Source organism: Pseudopipra pipra, chromosome 13 (genome assembly GCF_036250125.1).
Source record: "Pseudopipra pipra isolate bDixPip1 chromosome 13, bDixPip1.hap1, whole genome shotgun sequence".
Classification (NCBI taxonomy): Eukaryota; Metazoa; Chordata; class Aves; order Passeriformes; family Pipridae; genus Pseudopipra; species Pseudopipra pipra.
The window spans coordinates 2,267,865-2,289,898 of NC_087561.1; the positions used below are offsets into that span (position 1 = coordinate 2,267,865).

Sequence of the window (22,034 nt, forward strand, 5' to 3'; positions counted from 1 at the left end):
CAGCGGCAAACTCAGGGGCGACAACTCACAGGAAAGGGGGAAGCGGGGAGCCAGGGCTCGTGCCGTTGTACGGAAAAGCAGGACTGAAACCACCTCGAGTTCAACGAAAAGCGTCTTGGTAATAAATGTAAAAACAAAACAAACAAAAAAACCCAAACACAAACAAACAAACAGAAAATCTACAATTTAATTTAGAGATGATAAAAAATACCTTCTTATCTCACCCCAAATTCTAATTTTGATAATGTAATCGTTCCTACCCCACCAATCCCAAAAAAGCAAGGCCATTGTTTTTAAAAGGAAAATGTTCATATGAAATGAAGAGAGGCAGTCTCACGTTGGAGGCAAAAGAAAGGACAAAGGAAATAACCTGTTTTCCACTATCAACCTTTCTGAGTTGATGCTTCCCTATGCGTCATCCTGTTATTTTAGCCAAACTCTCAGCTCGATTTCACCCAGCACATGAATCTCCTTCTCCACCAAACGTTCTGCTGGAAACCAGCCCTAGCCCACCCCACAGATGCCACATGGGTGCCCTACATGCCAACACATGGGTCAGAAGCAAGAAAAGAGGTTGCATTCTCTGGTTCCAGCACCTCCCCGGTACCCTGAGGCACGGGTGGCACTGCTGCTTGTGCTGAAGTTGCTGCTGCTTGCAGATCTTTGGGGCTGTTCCTGCACTGCACCCCTCACCATCAAGCTGCTCACACCGTGGAGCCCACAGGGCTGCAGCAGGGCTTTGCTGGCACACACAGTGGTGCCACGTTTCCACCCTCACACGTGTCCCCGTGGCACTGCCACTCATTTCTCCTCCAGGAGGCAACTGGCGTGCAAAGCCCCAAAACTCCCACTGAGTACAAGAAAACCTCCTGCCTAAGAAAATAAATGTGTTCTGCGCTCTCTCTGAGCTACCCACAGCAAAGCAAATATGGGCACAGTTGGCTCCCACCATGGCTCTGTTCCTTAAAAACATGTCATTTCAGTCAAACTCTTCCTGGCACATCTGGCTGTCATCAGATAGAGGAGAAAGACAGTCTGTGTCTTCCTCCTGCACGTAGCACAACCAGCCCTGTACCTCGGTATTGCACTTGTCATCCAAGACATCCACAGCCCAAATGGGAATCCCACTGGCTCTGCAGTGGGAGGGCTTGGCAACAGCATCCTCAGGAAGGTGCTCTGGGTACCAAACCACCTGCACCAAATAGAGAAGAAGGGAAAAGAGAGGCATCAGGAGGCAGCAGCTGCAGGCCCTGCCAGCTCAGTTTCCAGCCTCAGCATGGGTGCTGATGATCTGGGCAGTGACAGTGACCCACAAATCCTCTCCTTTTGCAGACATAGAAGGTACAGTTTGGCCTGTCTCAGTTGAGTTTTGGAATCTTGAAGGTAAGGAGTCTCTCGGTGCAGACTGAGCGTTCACAGACACTCTGTGGGGACTAATTACCAAAAGTGAGTTATAAAGGCTGAACACAAAAAGCATTTGTAAATATCTGGCTTGTGTTTTGGTCTCTCCATGCCAGGTTCATGTCCCACCTTCTATTAAGGCAAACACAAGGAAGGAGGGTTGGTGGGCACAGACCTTTTGGAGGAGCTGGAAGGAAGTGTCATCTGTGGCATTAACCATTCTCCTCTTTTTAGTGACCCAAGTCCAAGGTCTCAGATCAAGGCAACGAGAAAAGGGACAGGATGGAGGAGGAGCCACAACAATCCCTTGACTTAGAGCCATATCAGGTGCCATCAAGGCAGTGGCAGCAGCAACACTAAGGACTTGAGAGAAGTCCTTGGCAAGGCAGCCACAGGATCTGCCTTGTGAAACAGCAAAAACTGTCTCAGTGCAAGGCAGACATCAATCCAGTTCACCTCTGCTCCCCCTCAGTGCATCCCACCAGGCGAAGCTTTCTCCTCGTCCTCAAGCAGACTGTCTGAGCTGTCAGAGAAGAAGTCCTCCAGTTCCTGCTGCCTCATCTTGGACTCCAGAGCAGTGATGCGCTGCTTGAGCTTCATCTGGGCATCACTGTACTCTGCCAGGAGCCGGCCAAAGCGGGTGTGCAGTGTGTCCAGGTTCGAGGCCACCCTGTCCAGCTTCTCCTCCATGCTCTTCCCTTCTGTGCTTTCCTCTGCAGCTGACTCATCCAGCAGCCCTTCCTTGATCAGTATCTCCCGGCCACGCTCCTCCAAAATCTTTCTGGCATCAGGATACTCTGTGACTGCTTCCATAAGATCTTCCTTTGACAGGCAGAAGAGATCAGAGTAGCCCAAGCTACGGATGTTGGCCGTGCGCCTGTTGCCCATTTTGCTCCCTTTGATGTTGAGGATGCTGATCTCACCAAAGCAGCCTCCTGCAGTGAGCAGAGCATACTGTGTGGTTCCATCATCCGCCACCACAGCCAGCTTCCCCTCCTTGATGATGTACATCTCTTTCCCAATGTCCCCTTTCCGGCAAACGTAATCCCCTGGGCTGAACACCTGAGGGTGAAGCTTCAGCACCAGCTCCACCAGCAGTCCTGCCTCACAGTCCTGGAAAATCCTCACCTTCTTCAGTGTCTCCAGGTGAACGTTGATGGCAATCTCTGCCCTTAACTTATCAGGGAGGTTCTTGAGGACCTCCCGTTCGTCCACTGCCTTCTGGTTGGTCCACAGGTAGTCAAACCACTTGATGACTTTGGTTTCCAAGTCTTTGCTCACCTTGCGGAACTGCATGTAGTGCTTGATGGAGTCAATTTTTGCCTGGAACTCTGCCCTGGTGGCGTTCATGTTGGATATCATGGATCCCACATTCCCCACAATGGTGGCAAAGATGAGGACCCCGATGAGGAAGTCGAAGATCACAAAGAGATATTCTTCATCCCGCACAGGGGGAGGGGTCTCTCCGATGGTGGTCAAAGTCAACGTAGACCAGTAAAGACAGTAGACATACCCCCGGGTCAGATGCCCATATTCGGGGTCTGTGACATTGGGATAGACCCAGGTGTCCTCTCCAAAGCCTATGGCCTTGGAGATGGCATAATAAATGCATGCATTCCAGTGGATGATGACCAGGATGTAAAGAACCAAGTTGCTGATGCGGAAGATGTTGGGGTGGCTGGTTCTGGTCTCAGTCCTATCAAAGAACTCAAACATCCGGGAGAAGTGCAGCAACCTGTTGAAACGTAATTCAGGGCAGTGCAATCCCACTGCAAAGTATGCCAGGTCTGTGGGCAGGACAGAGACAACATCCAGCTTGAACTGTAGGGTGTGGATGTAGTTATCCCGTAGCTTCTTCAGGTCCTTAACCAGGAGGCCCTGTTCCAAAAACCCTAAAGAGAAGCAAATGATATGATTATCTTGGCTTATGTTTGACTCTTCTGCCTGTTTTGTAAGCACTTGAGCAACAGTTTATGGTTATGTCATGCACTTGTGTGCATGAATACACATGGTCATCCAAATATTACCAGTTCCACCAGCTCTACTCAGTTTACAAGCTTTTGTTATCACCAAAGCCCTTCATCTGTCAAAAGCCACCTAAAGATATCACTCAGGGATTCAGTCTGTTGCCATGAAGAAATGGGGACACAAAGATTTCCATCCTCCAGATCATGAATTATTGCAGTTCCGACAGAAAACGTACAGCCAACAGCCACATTCCGAGAACATTAAATTCTACCATTTTTCCACGTAGATAATTCATTAGCTGAACTGATGCAAAATCAGAGATACAGACCTTCCAACTATGCCTGAATACTAATAGTAATGCAGGTAATTTTGTACAATTATTCAAAGGTGAAGCTGAAAGCTGGGATGATTAATCCTTCATTCTGAAACTTACTCCATTTCTCAGATCTTTTAATTAGATTCTTTCTCTGGAGACTGCTTCGTACTAGTGAGTGCCAAGGTAGACAAAACCCTCCCTCTAACGGAACTGTAGGTTAGGCCTCTCCCTTGCAGCCCATCTCCACTTGTATGGGATTAAAGCAAAGCACTCACAATCCAGGATGCTGTGAGTTACCTGTGCTTACCTGTGCGCAGGCGGATCACTGTGTCCCCAATGTAGAGAGCATCTGAGATGTAATCTAACACCAGCCACAGGACAACGTAGGTCTCTTGCAGGTCAGTGAAGCAAGCCCTGGAGGAAGGTCATAAAACAGGGTGCCAGACCAAAAAATCTCCATATTATCTCTAATTATTACAGCTGAATACAGGCTGGTTCTGAGGCACCTAACTCCGCAACAGAGCTTGGCCACTGGCCACTCCTCTTCTAGAAATTAAAACTCCCTTCTCTGAAAAAACTGCCCTCCCATGATGTAGGTAAAGCAATGTCTTGAAACCACCTCCCAAACGCAAGTTGTAGCTTTACCCTGAAATCGTGGTCCTTTCCAACCAGGGCCAGAGGATGGAGGCTCTGCCTTTGCACCGCACAACTCGCAGTGATAGGGGAGGGTCCTTTCCTTCAGGTTCCCACCAGCCCCAGCACCACCAGTGTCAGTTGTCTGATCCTGGTTGAGCCACTACAACCAGGTGGAACAGGAGGCTTAGGGAAGGCAGGGACCCCCAGCTCACCTGGCTACGAGCAAGCACCAGTTATAGAGGACAGGAACTGCAATCACAGCCAGCCAACGGTAATACCAGTCCCCAGCAGGGTCCACCACAAAGAACTGCCATTTCCTCCTGGAAGCAGAGAGAGGCCAGAGCTGGCAATGTATGAATAAAAGGCTAAAGATAGAAAACAGCGTTGGAAGGAACCATCTGAGCCACATCCTTCATCCTTTGCACTACACTGGCTCAAATATTGCTGCAGCTTGAATGCCAGTCTATGAGCTACAACTGATCCCAGCAGTGCTGAACAAAAATGTCCAGCACTGTTTAAGCTCCTTTATCCCTAAATCTGGACTCAATAATGTACCAGAAGAGGAAACTGTAAGGCAAAACAGGCATCCTACATGACACAGCACCCCAGTGGCAGAGCCAGGAACAGATGTACGGGAGAGGGTGATCAGAAAACTTCTTGTGACATGACATTGCCTCTCCCAGATGAGGTATGAACTGGTGCCAGACAGATCTTAAAAGAAGATTAATTACAGCAGGAAGGAAAGTGTGCTGCAGATCAGTGGCAGCACCAGGAGGGGATGCCCAAGGCCCAGAGCAGCAGCCCTGGGGGCAGCTGGCATGGTGAGGCTGCCACCACCGTGCCTGCAGTCTGCACAGCCCTGGCTCCAGCCTTTGAACTGCTCCCAAGTGTTTGATCCTGCTCATCTTGAGACTTGGAGATAAGATGTGTGTGCTCCAGTTGCCAGATCTCACTGGAGAAGCCAGGGAAGAGAAACTCTGTGGCTGGGCTGATAGGCTTAGCTGCTGCAGCCTGGCAGGGCAAAACACCCTGTCCCACTCCCTCCTTCCCTCCCTTCCAGCTTTTGAACACGCAAAACTCCCTCCAGTGATAGAAAAGAAACAGCCCACTTGCCAACAGATTCCCCGTGCTCACCCCATGGCTTCTGACAGCTTCAAAGGCAAAACCTCTGCCTTGAAGTCTCCTTCCCCAGCAGCACAGGCAGCAGCACCCACGGTGCCTGGAGCGTGGGGACCAGCAGTGATCCTTCACATTCAGCCTCCATACAGCCACAGTCAAGCAGGTGGTCCAGCCTCCCCATTAAAAGTGCTTTTTTTTTTTTTGCCAAGAAAGTGTGACTTAAATATTTGGGGTATTGAGAAAGGGACTCTGCTCCCTAGGACATACAGCACTGCCACGGGGGAAGCACAGACACCTGCAGCCTGGCCAGTTGTAGCACCCACAAGCACTAATAACCTCAATAACAGTGCTGATGCAATCTCAGCTTTAAATCACCAGTGCTGCCCATGAGAGGTGGCCAAAGTCACTGACATTATGCTGACAGCAGAGCCAGGGCTGGAAAACCAGGGCTCAGGGTTAGCCCAGGAAGAGGGAATAATCATCTGCCTCTTCCCAAAGGGTTTGCAGTCAGGCCTGCAGCCATGGAGCCTGCTACAGCCATGAACAGCAGCTCACATTTGGGGTTACCACATCTGGGGCTTTTCTTACTTCTGGAGCTGAAGACCTAGAAAACTGCAGAAGTTCCCATCTCATCCCCAGGGCTCACTGGCACTGAGCAGCCCTTTCACACTTCAGCTCCTCCTGATTATTAACAAACTCCCCTCAACCTCACAGGGCAGAATGTTTTTTTCTCGCCTTACTAGTAAAGACCCAGATACAAGGCTCAGATATTTTTCTCCTGCAGAAAACAATTATTTCTTGGTGGTTTAATTACCATGTATAATGGTAGGGTCCAGAGTAGTCCGTGAGCTTTGCCCTCTAATTAGTCAGCAGAAGAAAAGCCAGGTTATTGCTTTTCACCAGGAGTGTGAGCTGAGGAGATGAAAGGGCTGGATTTGAAAGAGCCTTTTCACAAAGCTGTTCTTTGGGGGGGAAGGCCTGGGCAGCAAACACATTCCCTTCATCTCCTTTCATCCTGCAGATGATGGATGAGACTGGCAAATCCCACGTGTCTGTGGCTCCTGGGTGGGATTGCAGTGGTTGCAGGGTGGAGACCCCACACCCCTGGGCTGGTGTCCAGCTCCTCATGGGCACAAGTGTCCCAACACAACCCTAGTGTGGAACTGCTCTGCAACTGGGGAGGTCTGCTACCTGTCACAAGCCATGCCAGGTGTGTTTCCTACCAGGGCATGGACCAGAGGACAGAAGACCCCACATGCCAAGTCTTTCCCACAGGGACAGACCACCAGGTCCTGTGTGCCAGCAAAAGAACCCAGCAAAGCCAGGCTGGCAGCCAAGACAGAGGCTGGAAAGGGCAGGAAGGACCCTTCCCACCCCTGCCTCCCACCTCCCCCTTTCCCATCCCCATCCACCTCCATCAGCCACCACCACTGGGAGCCCCTGAGCACCACGGACAGCTGCTCCAGCCGAGGAGGGCTGGGACCACAGGAAAGGGACCCTACTTGTAGTTTAACTTCTCAGTCTCCTCATCCTCTGGTTCATCACCAGTGCCTGCAGCCACTGTCGGGAGCTCAGGGCCTTGGAAGCGCTCCAGGAAGGGGTCTGGCCTCTGCTGCTCCTCGTGCAAGCTCCTGTTGGCCCAGTCCCTCAGCACCAGCACCAGCCGGGCTATCCTGGGCAGGGGAGAGAGGCAGAGTCAGGAGTTGTCTATGGAGCAAGGAGAAAGCAAAAGCTTGAGAGCCATTGGGGGGGGACTACAGCTGAAAACAAAATTCTCACAGCTCCCTCTCAAGCCCCAAAACTTCTTTTTCCCTCTAGTATTGATGATGTGGGACCATAAATATACAAGCAAGAGGGACCACCCCTGTAGAGTTCCACAGCTTCTCCCCCAATCCTGATGCCATTTCCACAAGAATTTGAGGAATCTGTGGGTCACTGGGGCAGAGGGGGGCTACCTGCAAGGGAAAGGAGCCCCTGAGCCCTCCCAGGGCCCCAGTGGGGGTGAAGTCATCCCGTGCCACAACCCTCTCCATGGCCAGTGGGGCACAAGGAGCAGCATTCACAGATGCTGGTCCCTGCATCCCATGAATGCTATGCAGCAGGAGGGGATCCCAATGCCCTGCAAGGCCCCAGTGGGAAAGCCAGGCACGAGAGGCTCAGGCTCACCCCAGGCCAGTGGCACACACAGGTACCTGGCCAAGGCTCTCCGGCCTTGGAAAGCAGAGGCAGCTGTCTGCTCCTCCCCATCCAGGGGAGCTCCTCTCCACAGCTCTGAGGAGGTGTCATCCTGGGTTGAGCAGGTCCTGCAGTGGGGAGAAGGGGTGTCACAACCACACTGTGCCATCATGGCACCTGCCACAGCCAGGGGAACTGGATGGAGCTGGCAGCAGGGGTTGGGCATTGCAGCCCTGCCCGTGCCAGGTCTCAGCAGACACGCCGAGCTGTCCTCCCCCTCCCCTGTCCCACCACTGCCTCCCTCCACCACAGCAGGACCGCCTGACCTCCTGGTGCTGGGCCCTGTCCCTTCCATGTCCCCCTCCACTCGGGTTTGGGTGGGTGGGCCGGGGTGGAGGTTGGCTGCTGAGCTCTGCAGGCCATTGCTCTTCGCTGTCATCACCACTGTGGGGATACCACAGGGACCTGCAAAAAGCAGAAAACAGACACGAGACGTGCAGGACACATCACATGGTTTGAGCCCTTGCATTCCCTAGTCTGCCCTTGCCTTGCATTCCCTCCTCTCCCTTGTCTTGCCTACCCCTCCCCATGCCTTTCCTTTACTTGCCTTGCCTTTATTACCTCTTCCCTTGACTTGCCTATCCATCCCTTTCCTTGCCTTGTTTTCCCTGCCTCCTCCTCCCTTCCCTTGCCTTGTCCTGCCTTCCCCTCCCTTTTTTGCCTACCCCACCACTCCTGTGCCTTTCGTTCCCTTCCCTTCCTTGACTCCCCCTCCCTTTCTTTGCCTCTTCTTCCCTACCCCTCCCGTTCCTCACCTCCCTGGGGCAGCAGTGCCACTGCCGCGAGGTCACCACTCTCCACTTACTGTCCTGGCGTCCCCCGAAGCCTTCAACACTGCGCTGCTGCCTCCGCCGGGCTAGCAGGGGTGGCAGGAGAGCATCCCTCCCCGGGAGCGTCCCGGGCTGCCTCGGCAGCGATCAGGCTTTTAAAACACGCGTTGCCCTGCAAAGCCAAGCCAGGGCAGGCGGAGCTGCCCGCGCTCCTGCCCAGGCAGAGAGGCAGGGGAGGTGGCTGGGCAGCACCCCGGCGGAGGCAGCGCGGCCCCGGCTGTGCACGGGGAAGGTGCGCACACGCACGGGTGCGGCTCCCATCGCTCCAGCACACCCGTCCCCTGAGCGCTTCAGGGGAGTTAACAGCAGCTTTGTGTCTGGGGACGAAGGGGGAGGAGGGGAATGTGCTGCTCGGAGATGCTCCGTTCGCCTACCCGCGTGTTCCCCTCTCCCCACACCCGTCACCTCCTCGGTGGCCGGAGGGACCCCAGACAACTCCCAGGGCAGAGCCCGGCTGGAGGTCGCAGCCATCCTGAGCAGCCCAGTGAGCCCCGAGTCCCCAGCTAACCTTGGTGAAGGGTCACTGCCCACCCCGGGACAGGCACAGCCGGCAGAGCCCAGACGGGCTCAGGTCCTGCCACAGGAGGGGATGGCACCTGGGATGCTTCCCGGGCAGCCTGTCTGCTCCTGCTCCCCTCCCAGCCCTCTGCCCCAGGGAAAAACAAAGACGGTGGCTATTTCCCTGCTTTGGAGGCTGTGCCACAGCTACTGCTTTGATGGAAAATGGGCAGAAGCAGCCACATTTTAACACCCTCACATGCACTTACCTCTTCTCGTGCCTAGGGAGCAGAAGACCAAAAGTGCTGCTCTGGAGTCTCATCTAAGGGAGCTGCAGAGTTTGAAGGTGATCATGAAACATATCTTTCACCAATTTCTGCCCTATTATTTTGCTCAAAAAGCCATTCTAACAACCAGTTAGCAAAAACTTTGCATCCCCAAGGCAAAAAGGAAGGGGTTAATTTTTACCCCCTTCCTCCAGGATCTAACCACTTGCAGTGGCCAAGGCTGGATTCGTCCCTGACCTGCACATGGAGTCCTGTACCTTGTGCAGGGCTGATCTGAAAGCACCAGCACTGGGAGTCACTTCTCCCTTTGCTATCAGAGCTTTACCTTTTCCTTTCAAAGCCTTAAATTCCACTGGTTCTGATCTCGCTGAACACCCAGACAGCAGGGAGTCCAAAGGCAGAAACAACTTCTCAGCCTTGACTGGGGCTGCTGGCAGCACTGGGAGGTTCCTGGGTGAGCACCCAGCAGCAAGGGCCACGTCCCCCTGCTCTTGTCCCCACGTCACAGACCCCAGCACTGGGGACAGTGCTCACCAGGAGCATTGGCAGCAACACGTACCCACCCTCCAACTCTCCTTTTGCTCCCTGCCTGCAGCTGCCTTCAAAAGGAACATGGGAACTTCCAGGAGCTGCTCCCTCGCAGCTCCCTCAAGCATCATCTTGCACTTTATTTGCTGTGCACATCGTTGTGGCTCTGACCCTTGGAGACATCCAGCCCTGCCACGTGTGCTGCCCTGGGACACAGCCAGGAGGAGAAGGCAAGGAAGAAAGAAAGGAAACAAAAGCATCACATCCCAACAGGGACAGCATTAACCAGAGGCTCTTCTCCAGATCCTCCCCTTAGTCAGGGCAGCTGGGGCTGAGAAATCCAGCACCAGGTCACAGTCCTGCTGCCAAGGGAATACCAGAATCAGACTCCATGGCTGGTAAAAGAAACACATCCAGAACACACAGTTTATTAAAACATGCATTTTGTGATCAGTGTTTCCAGATTTACAGCAGAATTTATGCCTTACATAAAAGTCATATTGTATCTCTCCACACCCTGTCAATAATTAGCCCGTGAGAACACATATAGTTTGACCACCTCTCCTCCAAACACCTTCAAGCCATCCTTTGAAGGTGTGCCTTCACAAAGGGTCAGTCCTTCTCACCCTAAAATACAGCTTAAAAAAAAAACCCCAAACTCAAGCTTCTTCCAAATACGTTTGCACCTCTCAAAGAAGAGAAACCAGACCAAAAAATTACCATATTTCCTGCCATGATTCACACAGAAGTAGCCCCCTTATATAATATACCTGTTGTGTAAGGTCCTCTGGTGACCCTGACCACACCCCCGAGCCACCAGTGCTCCTGTCCCTTACATACCCCCACATGCCAAGCCCACCACACCATCCTGGCTCTCCTCTGCAATAAATCCCAGCACTCTGCTCAGCAATCAGCCACAGGTTCAGACCTGCAATTACTCGTGGGACAGTTATTTATTAGTCAGTGTCCAGCTGCCAGATTTACAGTCACAGATGCTTGATGCAGTTTCAAGCAGAAAACAGCCAAGCATCCATGTCTGTAAATAAGCTATTGGGACATGTGGATGACCTGTGGATCCAGCTGTAATTACTTATAGGTGGCACAGACAGGTCCTGTTAAGCCTTGCTAAAACCTGTCCCCAGAGCCTGCGGGCACAACTCCAGCAGATGTGCTGGATGAGCAACCAGAAGCATCTCAAAGTCACCTCAGATCCAAGTGTTACTGAACTCCACAGAAGGAAAGAAACAGCAAAGCTGTTGAACTGGGCTCGTTTGTAGCTAAAGAGCATCCGGGTCAGGAATTTCCTTCACCTGTGTTCTTGTACCATCACTGAAGCTACAGCTTGGCAGCAGACCTGGGAGAGATCCTCCCCTCAGCACTGGAAACCCAAAAAATACCTCCTGCTGCTAATGGGTGATTTTCCATGACCTGTCTGGGGCTATCACTGCTGGTACAAGGTCTTATAATCCATAGAGTCACCACGGGGATTTTCCCATGTAAATCTCTTTGGGAAAGAGCCAAGCTCCTGGGTAAGCCCAGATGTCAGCAATGCTCTCACAGTCACCCTGGATTTGAACATCTGCAAACCCACTGCTGAACTGCCTCCAGCAAGATGGGAGCTGACAGGGGTGGTGGCACAGCAGCAGCTGCAGGGATGTGAGCTCCTGGTTCCTCTACCTCCATCCCTCCCAGAGCAGGGGCTGTGGCACAGGAGACCTGTGGCAGTGCTACCGCCACCAAACAGCAGTTTTGTGAGGAAAAGAAACTCCAAAAGCAGTTTAGAAACACTCAGTCACTCTACAGAATATGAGGAGCAGACCACAGCAGTTGGCTGAGAACATTTATGGGGTCAGAGCTGAGTTATCCAAGATGTGGTGTGGTGAGGGGATTGGGCTGTAGAACCACATGCTACAACTGTAACACGACCCCATGCCCACAACACCAACACCTTGGGTTTGTGACTCCCCTGGCAGACAGCCCAAGGGCCAGAGGGTCTCCCCTTGCTTTGCACAGAACAGACACCTCCTGTGTCATCCACTGATTTCTTTAGAAGGCCTCAGCTTTTCACAGCAGCTTCCTACACAGGCACTGGCCCCACTGAACACACAGGGTGGCTGCTAATGTACACAGAGCCTGGGACTGCACCTGCTGGGCCATAATCCCTGGACCCCATGGCCCCAGCACCATCTCCACTTGTTGGAGCACGAGGTCCAGCTTCAGCATCTCCCTCACCCACCTCTGGTCCTAGAGAGGGATGGCACCTTCATTGTCATCAAGGCCTAAAGGACACAGATCCTCAAGGGCCCACAGTGCAAAAAGCAGGTCAAGTTAAGGACAAACACGTAGTTTTACTGCTGGCAAGTACACGAGAAAGGATCCTCTCCCTGCCCGGGGGAGCGGGGAGGTCAGGCATGGGCAGTCATCTTCTCAGCCAGAGCCATGTGTTGATGAGGCAGGCAGAGATCATCACAGAGTAGACCAGGGCCTCCTTCTGTTGCCAGGCATGGCACTGCTCCTCCAGCACACGGAGCCTGCCCGAGATCCTCGCCAGCTGCAAGGGAAGCAGTGGGGCCAGAGTCAGCCCTGCAGCAAAGCACAGCACACTGGCTGCACCCCAGAGGCATGGGACAGCACAGGATGGAGGGATGGGAGCTGCTGACTTCTTCAGGTCCTCCTTTTCTAAAGAGAGAGCTATCTTTGTGGGGGAGAATTGGTACCAGTGCCTCAGGTCTGCAGCAGATGCTTCAGGAAAAGGTCCTTCCCATCAGAAGAGTGAGCCCCTCTCCCTACCTGCAGACAGAGGGGTCTCTCTGTCTCCTGCAGCCCTACAGGAGCTCAATGGGTCAACACACGTGCAAGTCCTCTCCTGCTTCTCCATTAGGTAGGACCAGCATGACAGCACCAGCCCATCAGGACTGAGCAACAGACCCCTGGAGACTCCTCACCCACCCTCCCTCCCATGGCTTTCCCAGGAAACATCTGCAGCCCTTCCTTCCCCCAGTCTCACCTGCTTTCTCATCGCTGCCACCTCAGATACCCCGACCTCCTCCAAGGTGCTCTCTGTGGCTGGACCAGCCTCCTGGGAGCTGGGAAAGGAAAACAGAGATGGAGGTGGATCAGCACTGCTCAAGGGGTGCAGCTGTCCCACCACAAGCACTGCCACAGGGAGCCAGGTCATGCAGGCAGTGTGTGTGCCCAGGTTGTGCTGCCTGGATGCAGCACCAGGAGAAAGGAAACAGCACCTGCACAGCATCTACTCATCTCTTCTTAACCCCCACCATGCATATTTATACCCCTCCACCATGCACCAAAGGGATCACAAGAAAACACACAGTACATGCCATGACAGGTAACAGGGAACACACATGCTTGGATTTCTGTAGAAGTCCAACAGAGATAAAACTTATCTACCAAGCATCCATTCTCTACAGTCCCAGGAATTCACTGAGGGTTGGATCTTAGAGCCATCTTTAGAGCCAGACAGGTAAATATGTGTGACAGGGCCAAAATGGAGGGATGATCTCATTTACAGCAGCAGGTGAGGATCCCACAGGTGGAGGGAACTATCACTTCTTGCTCTTATAGCAAACTTCACCTGCAACTTGAAACATAAACAAGCAACCCAAACATTCACCACTTTCTTCCACTCCTGAAAACACAGGGGCTGCCTCTGGGATTAGCTGCTGTACTGGGATTCTCTGGGGATACAGCCTCACTGCAGGGTCTACAGCACCGAGCCACAAACCAAAGTAGATCCAACAGTGAGAAAAATCAAAATTGCCATGTTCAGTCTGTCATCCCTGTCACCACAGGCTAGCCCAAAATCAGCTGTTCTATAACCAAAACTCCCCTGTGCACCAGCAAAACACAGGCACTCACTGATCCCACAGGGCTTAACAAGCATCTAACCCTGCTCCTTGGAGACCCTGGGGAGGAGAGGGTGTTTATTCCTATTTGAAACATGTTGATCTCACTGAAGACAAGGCAGATGAGCACGTGGAGATTCAGCAAATCTCTGACTGAAAATACATTTGTGAGATAATACCTCCATATAATGCAGCTGCAGTGTAAAATGCCAGTCACAACAGAAAGCAAATACAATTTCCCCCAGCACAGAACCGTGGAAAAAGGACACATCCTGCAGCTTTTGACTCAAAATCCCAGTTGATACAGGTGAACAACCTTTAGAATAGAAACTAGAAATTACCTTCTGATGACTCATACCCTTCAAGAGGTCACTGGCAGGCAAATATTCCAGTCTCTGTTTGAGACCAGACTTTTCTTTACTAAAATTTGAGGACAAACAAGTCAGTACAGTCTTTTTTTTCTTTATTTTTATTTTTGCACAGAGGCACAAAGTTGATGTATCAGAGGGATCTTGCCTGCATCTGAAGGGATGCAAAGTACCAAGAAGAGGTGTTTGAAGGTGGCTGGTTTCAAAGGGAGACCGAGACCTGGGGAGAGGCCTGGGAGTCACCCAGGCTACCATGGCATAAATGTCCTCCACTGCTGATGGGAGGAGGGAGAAGGCTTTATGTAGCCACTAACCAGATCTGCTGGCATGCCCAGACTTCATTAAGAAATTAAACAGAGTTTGAAGGCAGCCTCAGCCTACCGTGTTTAAAAGCAAGGACATCACTTTGTACCACTGGCAAGCAGAGGCCAGCTGGGGAGGGAAGGCAGGATGTGCCACTGATGATGGATGCAATGATAGATGCTCACTCTCCTCCCTTTCTGCCTGGAGGCTTTACTCAAGGAGAATTAGAAGTACTTAGATGTTTCCCCAGGTGCTCAGCAGTCTTAGAGCAGTGGGGACACCTTAAGGCTGCAAGGATGTCTTCAAACACGTTAAATTTACTGCACTGGCACAGATAAGGGTGGTGGAGATCGTTACTCCAGCACATCTGGATGGATTGAGGTCACTGCACACCTGCTCCAGTGAGCACAAAGGCACAGCACCCCCTGGCCAGGGGCACTGGCTGTGGGATGAGTGACTTAGTGCTGCCAGTTCGTGGAAAGGCTAATTAAGAGTGACCAAGATACAGTCAAGGGTGCTGGGACTCTGAAGGAGGGAATCTCTCAGGGACAGGGCCTGGGTCAGGCTGTTCTGGACTTGGATTCCCTTCACACATTTCTCTCCATCAAGCTATCAAGGGACACAGAAAAATTAGTACTTGCTTAGCAGTGAAGAGAACTCCCAGCAATGTCACAGGCGGTGTTAGATCGCTCAGGGCACCCGGGGGACTGGTGTTAAGCTCAGCAGGAGACACGAGCCTGGCTGGGTTAGTGGGGTGCACCCAGAGCTGGCAGACAGGACAGTCAAGAAGCTGAGCCCAAGGCAGCCATGCAGGACCATCCTGCCCCGTACAGCCCACAGCTCACGGAGCTCGTGCCTGGCTCACGTCTCAGCAAGGCAGAGGCCAGGCCTTGCAGAAGGACAGGGAGCTGGCTCAGGACACACCAAAGTCACCTGGATGGCACTGGGCCTTGCAGAGAGTCCTGGACACGGTGGAAGAGCACCTGGCCCAGGAGGTACATGGTCTGGAAGATGTTCTGCATGGAGTAGATCCTGCCCGCCCCTGCGAGGAGGGGGAGTGGGGCACTGCGAGCGGGCAGGGGGCCCGTGTCCGGCCTGGGGTGCACACAGAATCACTCCTGTTACTCCCTGGCCTCGTGCAACAGGGCACAGCCTGGCATTAGGCACTGCCCTTCATCCCTTCAGCAGCTCCAGGCACCTCTGGGCAATGTCATGGGCACCCAGACCCCGATGTCACCAGGTGGGAGAACCCTCTCCTGCAGCCACCTGATTCCTCCAAAGCCAGCCACAGCTGTGTGCCACACTGCTCTCACAGAGGTTGCAGAAGGCAGCTCTCATGCCACCCAGGATGACCCTGAGCTTCTAGGGGGAAAGGTGGCTCTGCTGTGGGATTAACTTAAAGACAATTCCTCCACTGAAGAGACTCCGGAGCCCAAGGCCATGAGCAGAGGATCACTATCACTATGTTACTACTCACAAGCAAGTTTGCTCCTAGCCCACCCTCTGCAAGTTTCATCAACCCCTGCAGAAACCTGGTTAAGCCCTGGTGCCCCATTTCCAGTGGTCTCCTGCCCCCAGCACAATGCCATGCTGGTGCTGGAGCAAGAGAGCACATTGCAAGGCACCCAGAGGAATATGGGCAGAGCCAGAGAGACCACGACAAGGCAGAGTGGACAGCAAGGTCCTCTTGGCCCCATGGCCAGGACCAACAGCACTGCCAGCCTGCTGTGAGAGGGGACCAACACTGCCTGGCACAAACCTCTGACACCAGAGGCCATGTTCCTCTCATGCAAGAGCAGGACTTGCCAGGCATTGCCTTGCTCTGATCTGAATCCCTCCCCGCTCCCCCCCCGAGGACACCAACACTAGAGAGCTCCAAAGCAGCACAGTGGCAGGAGATGATGATCCCCACCCACCCTGGATGGCTCTGGGCTCATACTCACAACTCATGGTGCTGTCCTGGGCTGTGCAGGGCCAGCTGGGCACAGTCACCCGAGATCCTGTCCCGCCGGGACCTGCTGCTGTGGTGGCCCTGTTGGAACCAAACACAACCACATTGGCACAGAAACCTGCACAGGGTAGTCCCCAGTGCCCTGCCTGGCTGCACAGGGAGGGTACTCAGTGCTGGGAGCACTACATGTGCCCCAGCCTGCTGAACTGATGCTGGGGCAGGTGAGGAGACATGCTCACCTCACCTGCAGAGCAGAGAGAGGCTCACCAGCAAGGAGCCTGCTGATCTGGACTCCAACCAGACCAAAAATCCTGCACATAACACATCCAGGAACAGCTCCTGAATTTCAGGGAGATGAAAGCCCTTGAGAAGGCAGAGCAACAGCTCCAGAAGCCAAACCAAGCTTTTGTCTGCCCATGCCAGGGACCTCCCTTTGAATTAGTTTCCCCCAAGGGTAAAATCTGCTTTCAGCTCTGACCCCAGAACCCTTTACACTGCAGTGATAAACCAGCTCCACCTTGTACTTCATTGAGGAGAAAAAGAGATTGGAAAGGGACTTCAAGAGTAGCAGAAGAAGGTTGTGGGGGAACTGCACCTACCTCAACCCACCTCCTGCTCACAAAATGCAGCAGGAGATCCGGCTGAATCAACATCCCAGCACACAGGTGTGTCCTGGTTATGGGACAGAGAGGGATCCCACCATCCCTACACCCTCCTGGGAGGAGGCAAGATGAATTCTGGCTCGGGGTGATAACAGAGCTCTGGAAAAACCCCAAGCTGGGATTGCTCCCGTTCCCCACCAGAGGCAGCCCCGGCCCCTGCCAGTACAGTACCGATCGTTTGCGTCTCTGGGCGCTCGACCTGCTGGGTGTGTGCAGGAAAGGGAGCTCCCCCAGGGGGGTGGGCTGCCCACAGGGGTCCGGGGACACGTGCACCACAAGAGAGGGGACTTTCCTCTGCTGGCTCAGCGGGACCGGCCTCAAACTGGCATCTGATATTTCTACAGAAAGGAGAGAGAGAAGAGTTAAGCCAACCCGAATGGCCCCAGGAGAGGAGGGAAGAGAAATCCACCCATGTAGGAGAGCCAAGCCTATGTGTAGTATTAGACATACAAAAACCTCATCCTGCAGCTCTGAGCAGCAGCACAGCCCAGGGAGGCACATCCCCTGCTTCAGGACAGCAAGGGTTCAGTGCTGGTTTTCAAAGACAGGGTCAAATGTCCTGCACCCCAAAGCAGGGAGCCTACCAGAGGCCAACAGGGAACTCTAAGAGACATGGAGGGAGATGCCTCCACATTTTGCTCCTCACCTTTTGGAACTAAGACCCCTCCTGCCTTCTGTTGGTCATCTTTGTCCACCTCTTCCCAAGCACCTTTCCACCACTCTGTCCTACCTTCCAGAAGAAAGCTGACTGCATTTTGTGCCCCTGTCCTCTCCTCTTGCAAAGCAAATGACTGGGGTCTTTATAAAGGGATCCTACTCCCTAGGATGTTGTAGTGCCCCATCCAACTACATCATCCAACCTAGGATGATGTAGTGCCCCATCCAACCTGTTGTAGTGCCTCATCCAACCCCAAAAACCAGACAGCCCAGGACTTTACCTGCAAGAGAAATCCTATCGGGGATGTGCATCCGAAAGGAAGGAGGGACATCCTCTGTCACTCGCTCCTTTTCCACAGGGTTGCAGCTCTCTGCTACCTTCAGCCTGTTGGGAACCTGCATCCTTTGATTGATGGCTTCTGTGAAGTGCAGGTCACAGCGGACTCGGTTCAGGTCCAGTCCCCACAGTGGCCACATCTTTGCTGATCTCCTCTGATGCCTCCAGCACCCTGGGGTTTCACACAGAGGGAAAGAAAGCTGAGCAAAAGTGACAACAGTGGCAGCTCTTCCAAACTGGCACCTGCACAGGGACAACACATGTGCTATAAGACAGCCAAAATACAGGCAGAAACAACCCAGAAGACAGGCACTGTAGGAGCTGTCTGGGAGAAGGGGGTGTCCCAAAAAAGCCCAGCTGGTGGGGACAAGGCTGCAGGGCCACTGCAGGTGTCCTGGGAGCCAAGTATGAACTTAGCACTTACTGCTCTCAACTGACAGCAAGGAAAGTGCTCTGCACATGTGTGCGAGGAAAGCAGCTCAGCACACCCTCAAAAACAGTGAAAAAAATATTTTCCATCCAGAAGTAAAGATTTTTTGGAGGGTTGGATCACATTTTCCTGTTCACATACCTTTGAGGAAAAATGAGGTTTTCTAAAAGCAAAACACACATTTCGGTGATGAGCTTCCAGGTTACCACAGGAAAAACTGAGCACTAAACCCTCTGCACACACTTTCACTGCAGCATAACCCCCCACAGTCCAGCACCCATCTCCTCAGGTGCCCCAACCAGCTGAACAGGATGGAATTTACTCTGAGCTCAGCTGCCAAATGCTGAACCATCCTCCCAGAGGGAAAGGGAAAATACACATCACCTTCCCCAGCCTGGAGCAGAGTCCCCCTGCTCAGCTCCCTTCCAGAAGGGGACCAGCAGTGAGGAGGGACACAGTCCCCAGTTCTCACTGCACCTGGGAGCAGCTGATAGCAGGGCCAGAACACGGGGCTTTGAAGCTGCTCAGGACACACAAATGCCTCAGTTTCCCCTTTGCCAAGTCCCAGGGCTTTGGGAAGTGCTCTGGGGCCACAACATCCCAACACTTTCACTGACTGATGCAAGTGAGGGCAATCAACGTACACTTTTGGGAGAGGAGCCCAAAAAAAAAAACACCCTCCTGGCTCCCAGTATAGGCTCTCTTCATTCTTTCCCAAAAAGCTGCAGCCAAGGAGAAAACCCCAAGCAAGGGCTGGTGAGGCTCACAGGCTCCAGCCTGACCCCAGTGCTGCCCTGGTGTTCCAGAGGTGCCACATGCATGCTCAGCACCCCTGCACCTCCTTGCTATCACCCTTTGAGCTCACCATGCCCCAAAGGGTCCCCCTTTGCTTCTAGGTCAAAATCTCCATCCTGTGCCTGCTCCAGCACAGCCCAAATAGCTGGAGGAAGGAGAGGTTTCCCTCTCCAAAGCCAAACAGGGTGAAGCTGGATGAGAGTGAGGTAGAGGAGGGTGGCAGAACCAGCTCCACACCTGCAATAACCAGCACTTCCAGTGATCACCTGCCTTGTGATGCTCTCTCCTCCTATGTCATTAAAAACCTTTTAACTACAAACAGGCATTTGCCCAGCATCAGTAGCAACGATTTCCTGCTTCCAGCCATGCTGACACTTCATCCCTGTCCCTGCACTGGGTCTGCTCCAGAGGCACTGCTGGAGACATGGTGCAGGGGGGCCCAGCAGCCCCTGGCTGTCCCACACCTTCCCCAGCACCAACACTGACAGGGGTGGGTGACACACACACACCCTGCTTCTCCCCAAAACCTTAAAGAAAGTGGATTTTTGCAGGAACCCCCCACTTGAGAACAGGACAGCAGTTCCTGGGCTGGTCCCAAAGGGGTGTCAGTTCCACAAGGGAAACCTGCATCAGACACCCAGCCCATGGTACACAGCCTTCCTTCTGTGAGCTTCTCCTTCACATTTTTGGTGAACACCCTGTGTTGCTCTCTCAGCCTGTTCTCCGGGAAACCAGCATATATTAATAACAGTAAATCTGGAGAGGGCAGATGGGTTCATTTTCTAATCACCTGTGAAACCACTGCAGCTCCCAAGGAGCAAAGGGATGGGAGGTGGTGAGAAGCAGGCTCTGAGAGACTAAGCTATTAAGAAAAGGAAAAAAAAATAGCTGTCAAAACCCATAAGAACAAAATGCTTAAGTGGTTGGATTTCTTCCTTTAACTTTCTTCAGGGCTTTTTCTAGCTCTTGCCAAGCACACCCCCCGCTCACCGGCACAGGCTCAGCCTCTGCTTTGGCACTTCTCCTTGGATTTGCAGTGACAGGGATTTCCGGCTCACTAAGCCCGAGTAGGTTTAAGTCCTGCAAGCCAGGAAAACCTGCCTGGGGGAAGAAAACTCTACAACCTCCCTATCTCTGTCCCTCCCCAGCCCAGGACACCCCAAACAAGGCAGGCGGGGTACCAGCCTGGTCCAGCGCCCCCCTCCACCTCTCGGGATGGGGTGCCGGAGGGAGCAGTGGCTTGCTCTCAGCTCTGCCCTTCGGCACGGGGAGCGGCTCACCGGGGCAGAGAGAGGCTCAGCGGGAGAGGAAAGGGTTCGTCACCCGGCTCGGGGTGAGCCCGCTGCCCCCCGGCACGGGCTCCGTGGACCGCGGGCTCTGACCCCCGCGGGGCAAGGAGCTCGGGACACGGGACACGAGACACGCGGGAGGGGACCCGGCCGGGGCGGGCGCGGGGGGGATCCCACGTCCTCCTGGGGGGACATCCCGGCCGCGGGGGACGCTCCAGCGGCTCCCGCTGTCCGGGGCTGCCCGCAGAGCCCCGGCTGCGGCACCCACCGGCTTTGCGGGGGGACAAGGGGGGCACTGCGGGAGGGGGGGGGAACTTACTTTTTTTCGCAGACCAACGCAACTTGCCGGACCTGTAAACAGCCGCGCCCGCTGCCGGGACGGGGCGGTACCGGCAGAGGCAGCCCGGCCCCCCCGGTAACTAGACCAGCCCTCTCCGGTAATCAGCCCGGCCCCCCGGTAATTAGCCCTCCCCAACCAGCCCGGCCCCGACAGCCCTCCCGCCCCTCCGCGCTTAAAGCCGCAGCCGATAATTAACGGGCTGTGCCTCATCCTGGTGTGTGTCCCCCCCCGGACCCTCCCTGTGCCCCCCTGTCCCCAGGACAGCTCAGCCGAGTGCTGGAGGGGTGGAATTGCTCTTGCCGGGGGCAGAAGCAAACCCAGGATCTTCTCCACGTCCCCGTCCTCACCCACACGCGACCCCCGCGACGTGCCCAGCCCGCAGCCCCCGCAGCCCCCGGCCCGGGCTGTGCCGAGCTGTGCCGGAGCTAATCTCGGCCTCTCCGCGGCGATAAAATGATCCGTTTGGGATTAAAGACAGTTTTAAACACTTCTGAATGGGGACAGGGTCCAAGACCTGACCGTAAAATCTGGGTTTGAAAGGACTTAAAATAAATCCCCCGCTGCCCTAGTCTTGCTATTTAAAGGGGATTATCTAAGGGGGTTAGGAGCACAGAGAGGAACAGCAGGACAACCTGTGCACCTCAGTCCCCTCAAAGACCTTAGGAAAACCCTCTGCACCTCACCTGCCCACTGGTCGGGGCTCACAGGACACCCTCCAGCTCTCACTCAGAAGCGCACACATGCCCAGGGAAGTCCAAGGCTCTGGCTGGATGCGTGGGATTCATTCCCAGCCCCACAGCAGCACACATTCCTTCTCCAGAGACCCTCCCATCCTCCCTGGGGACTGTCCTGTGCCGTAGTGGAGGGTATTGGTGTCATCCATCGTCCCACAGCTGCCATGGCTGCCTTACAGAGCCGAGCCCCAGCACCCCCTAGGATGGAAATCCAGCTGTGCCCAGTGAGACATTTCCCCTGTGCTGGGGGAGAAGGAAGGGGGGATGTTTGGAGTGATGGCATTTTGTCTTCCCAAGTCACTGCTATGTGTGACAGAGCCCTGATGTCCTGGAATGGCCGAGCACCTGCCTCCCCATGGGAAGTGGTGAATGAATTCCTTCTTCTGCCTTCCTTGCATGCAGAGCTTTACTCATGAAATCGTCTTTATCCCAACCCACGAGTTTTCTCACTTTTACTGTTCTGATTCTCTCTCCCATCCCACCG

At 53.8% G+C, this 22,034-nt stretch overlaps 2 protein-coding genes across 4 annotated transcripts; both read right to left on the minus strand.

The window, feature by feature from the left end:
• Positions 1-154: 154 nt before the first annotated feature.
• On the minus strand, positions 155-10,115 carry CNGA2 (cyclic nucleotide gated channel subunit alpha 2). 2 transcript variants are annotated; one of them, XM_064669578.1, is made up of 7 exons: positions 8,481-10,115; positions 7,942-8,080; positions 7,633-7,743; positions 6,943-7,113; positions 4,534-4,641; positions 3,993-4,099; positions 155-3,293 (listed from the first exon to the last, which is right to left on the minus strand). In XM_064669578.1, the coding sequence occupies exons 2-7, from the start codon at positions 8,052-8,054 to the stop codon at positions 1,870-1,872; spliced, it is 2,034 nt and encodes a 677-aa protein (XP_064525648.1). In that variant the 5' UTR covers positions 8,055-8,080; positions 8,481-10,115; the 3' UTR covers positions 155-1,869. The 2 variants fall into 2 exon arrangements, with proteins under 2 accessions (XP_064525648.1, XP_064525647.1); XM_064669577.1 differs by lacking the exon at positions 8,481-10,115 and having other exon boundaries at positions 7,942-8,449.
• Positions 10,116-10,212: 97 nt separating this feature from the next.
• FATE1 (fetal and adult testis expressed 1) lies at positions 10,213-20,932 on the minus strand. 2 transcript variants are annotated; one of them, XM_064669579.1, is made up of 7 exons: positions 20,796-20,932; positions 17,907-18,134; positions 17,140-17,306; positions 16,299-16,387; positions 15,289-15,450; positions 12,826-12,904; positions 10,213-12,369 (listed from the first exon to the last, which is right to left on the minus strand). In XM_064669579.1, exons 2-7 carry the CDS (start codon positions 18,100-18,102, stop codon positions 12,238-12,240), a joined length of 825 nt encoding a protein of 274 aa, XP_064525649.1. In that variant the 5' UTR covers positions 18,103-18,134; positions 20,796-20,932; the 3' UTR covers positions 10,213-12,237. The 2 variants fall into 2 exon arrangements, with proteins under 2 accessions (XP_064525649.1, XP_064525651.1); XM_064669581.1 differs by lacking the exon at positions 15,289-15,450.
• Between the last annotated feature and the right edge of the window lie 1,102 nt (positions 20,933-22,034).

Excerpts from the sequence above, each read along its gene's own strand:
- CNGA2 (XM_064669577.1), bottom strand. The coding sequence starts at position 8,144 with ATGCAAGGGCTCAAACCATGTGATGTGTCCTGCACGTCTCGTGTCTGT. Across the intron at positions 7,744-7,941 it reads ACAGGGCCCAGCACCAGGAG|GACCTGCTCAACCCAGGATG; the intron begins GTCAGGCGGTCC and ends TCCCCACTGCAG. Across the intron at positions 3,294-3,992 it reads AGTGATCCGCCTGCGCACAG|GGTTTTTGGAACAGGGCCTC; the intron begins GTAAGCACAGGT and ends GCTTCTCTTTAG.
- FATE1 (XM_064669579.1), bottom strand. The coding sequence starts at position 18,102 with ATGTGGCCACTGTGGGGACTGGACCTGAACCGAGTCCGCTGTGACCTG. Across the intron at positions 17,307-17,906 it reads CGATAGGATTTCTCTTGCAG|AAATATCAGATGCCAGTTTG; the intron begins GTAAAGTCCTGG and ends TCCTTTCTGTAG. Across the intron at positions 12,905-15,288 it reads CAAGGCCCAGTGCCATCCAG|CTCCCAGGAGGCTGGTCCAG; the intron begins GTGACTTTGGTG and ends TTCCTTTCCCAG.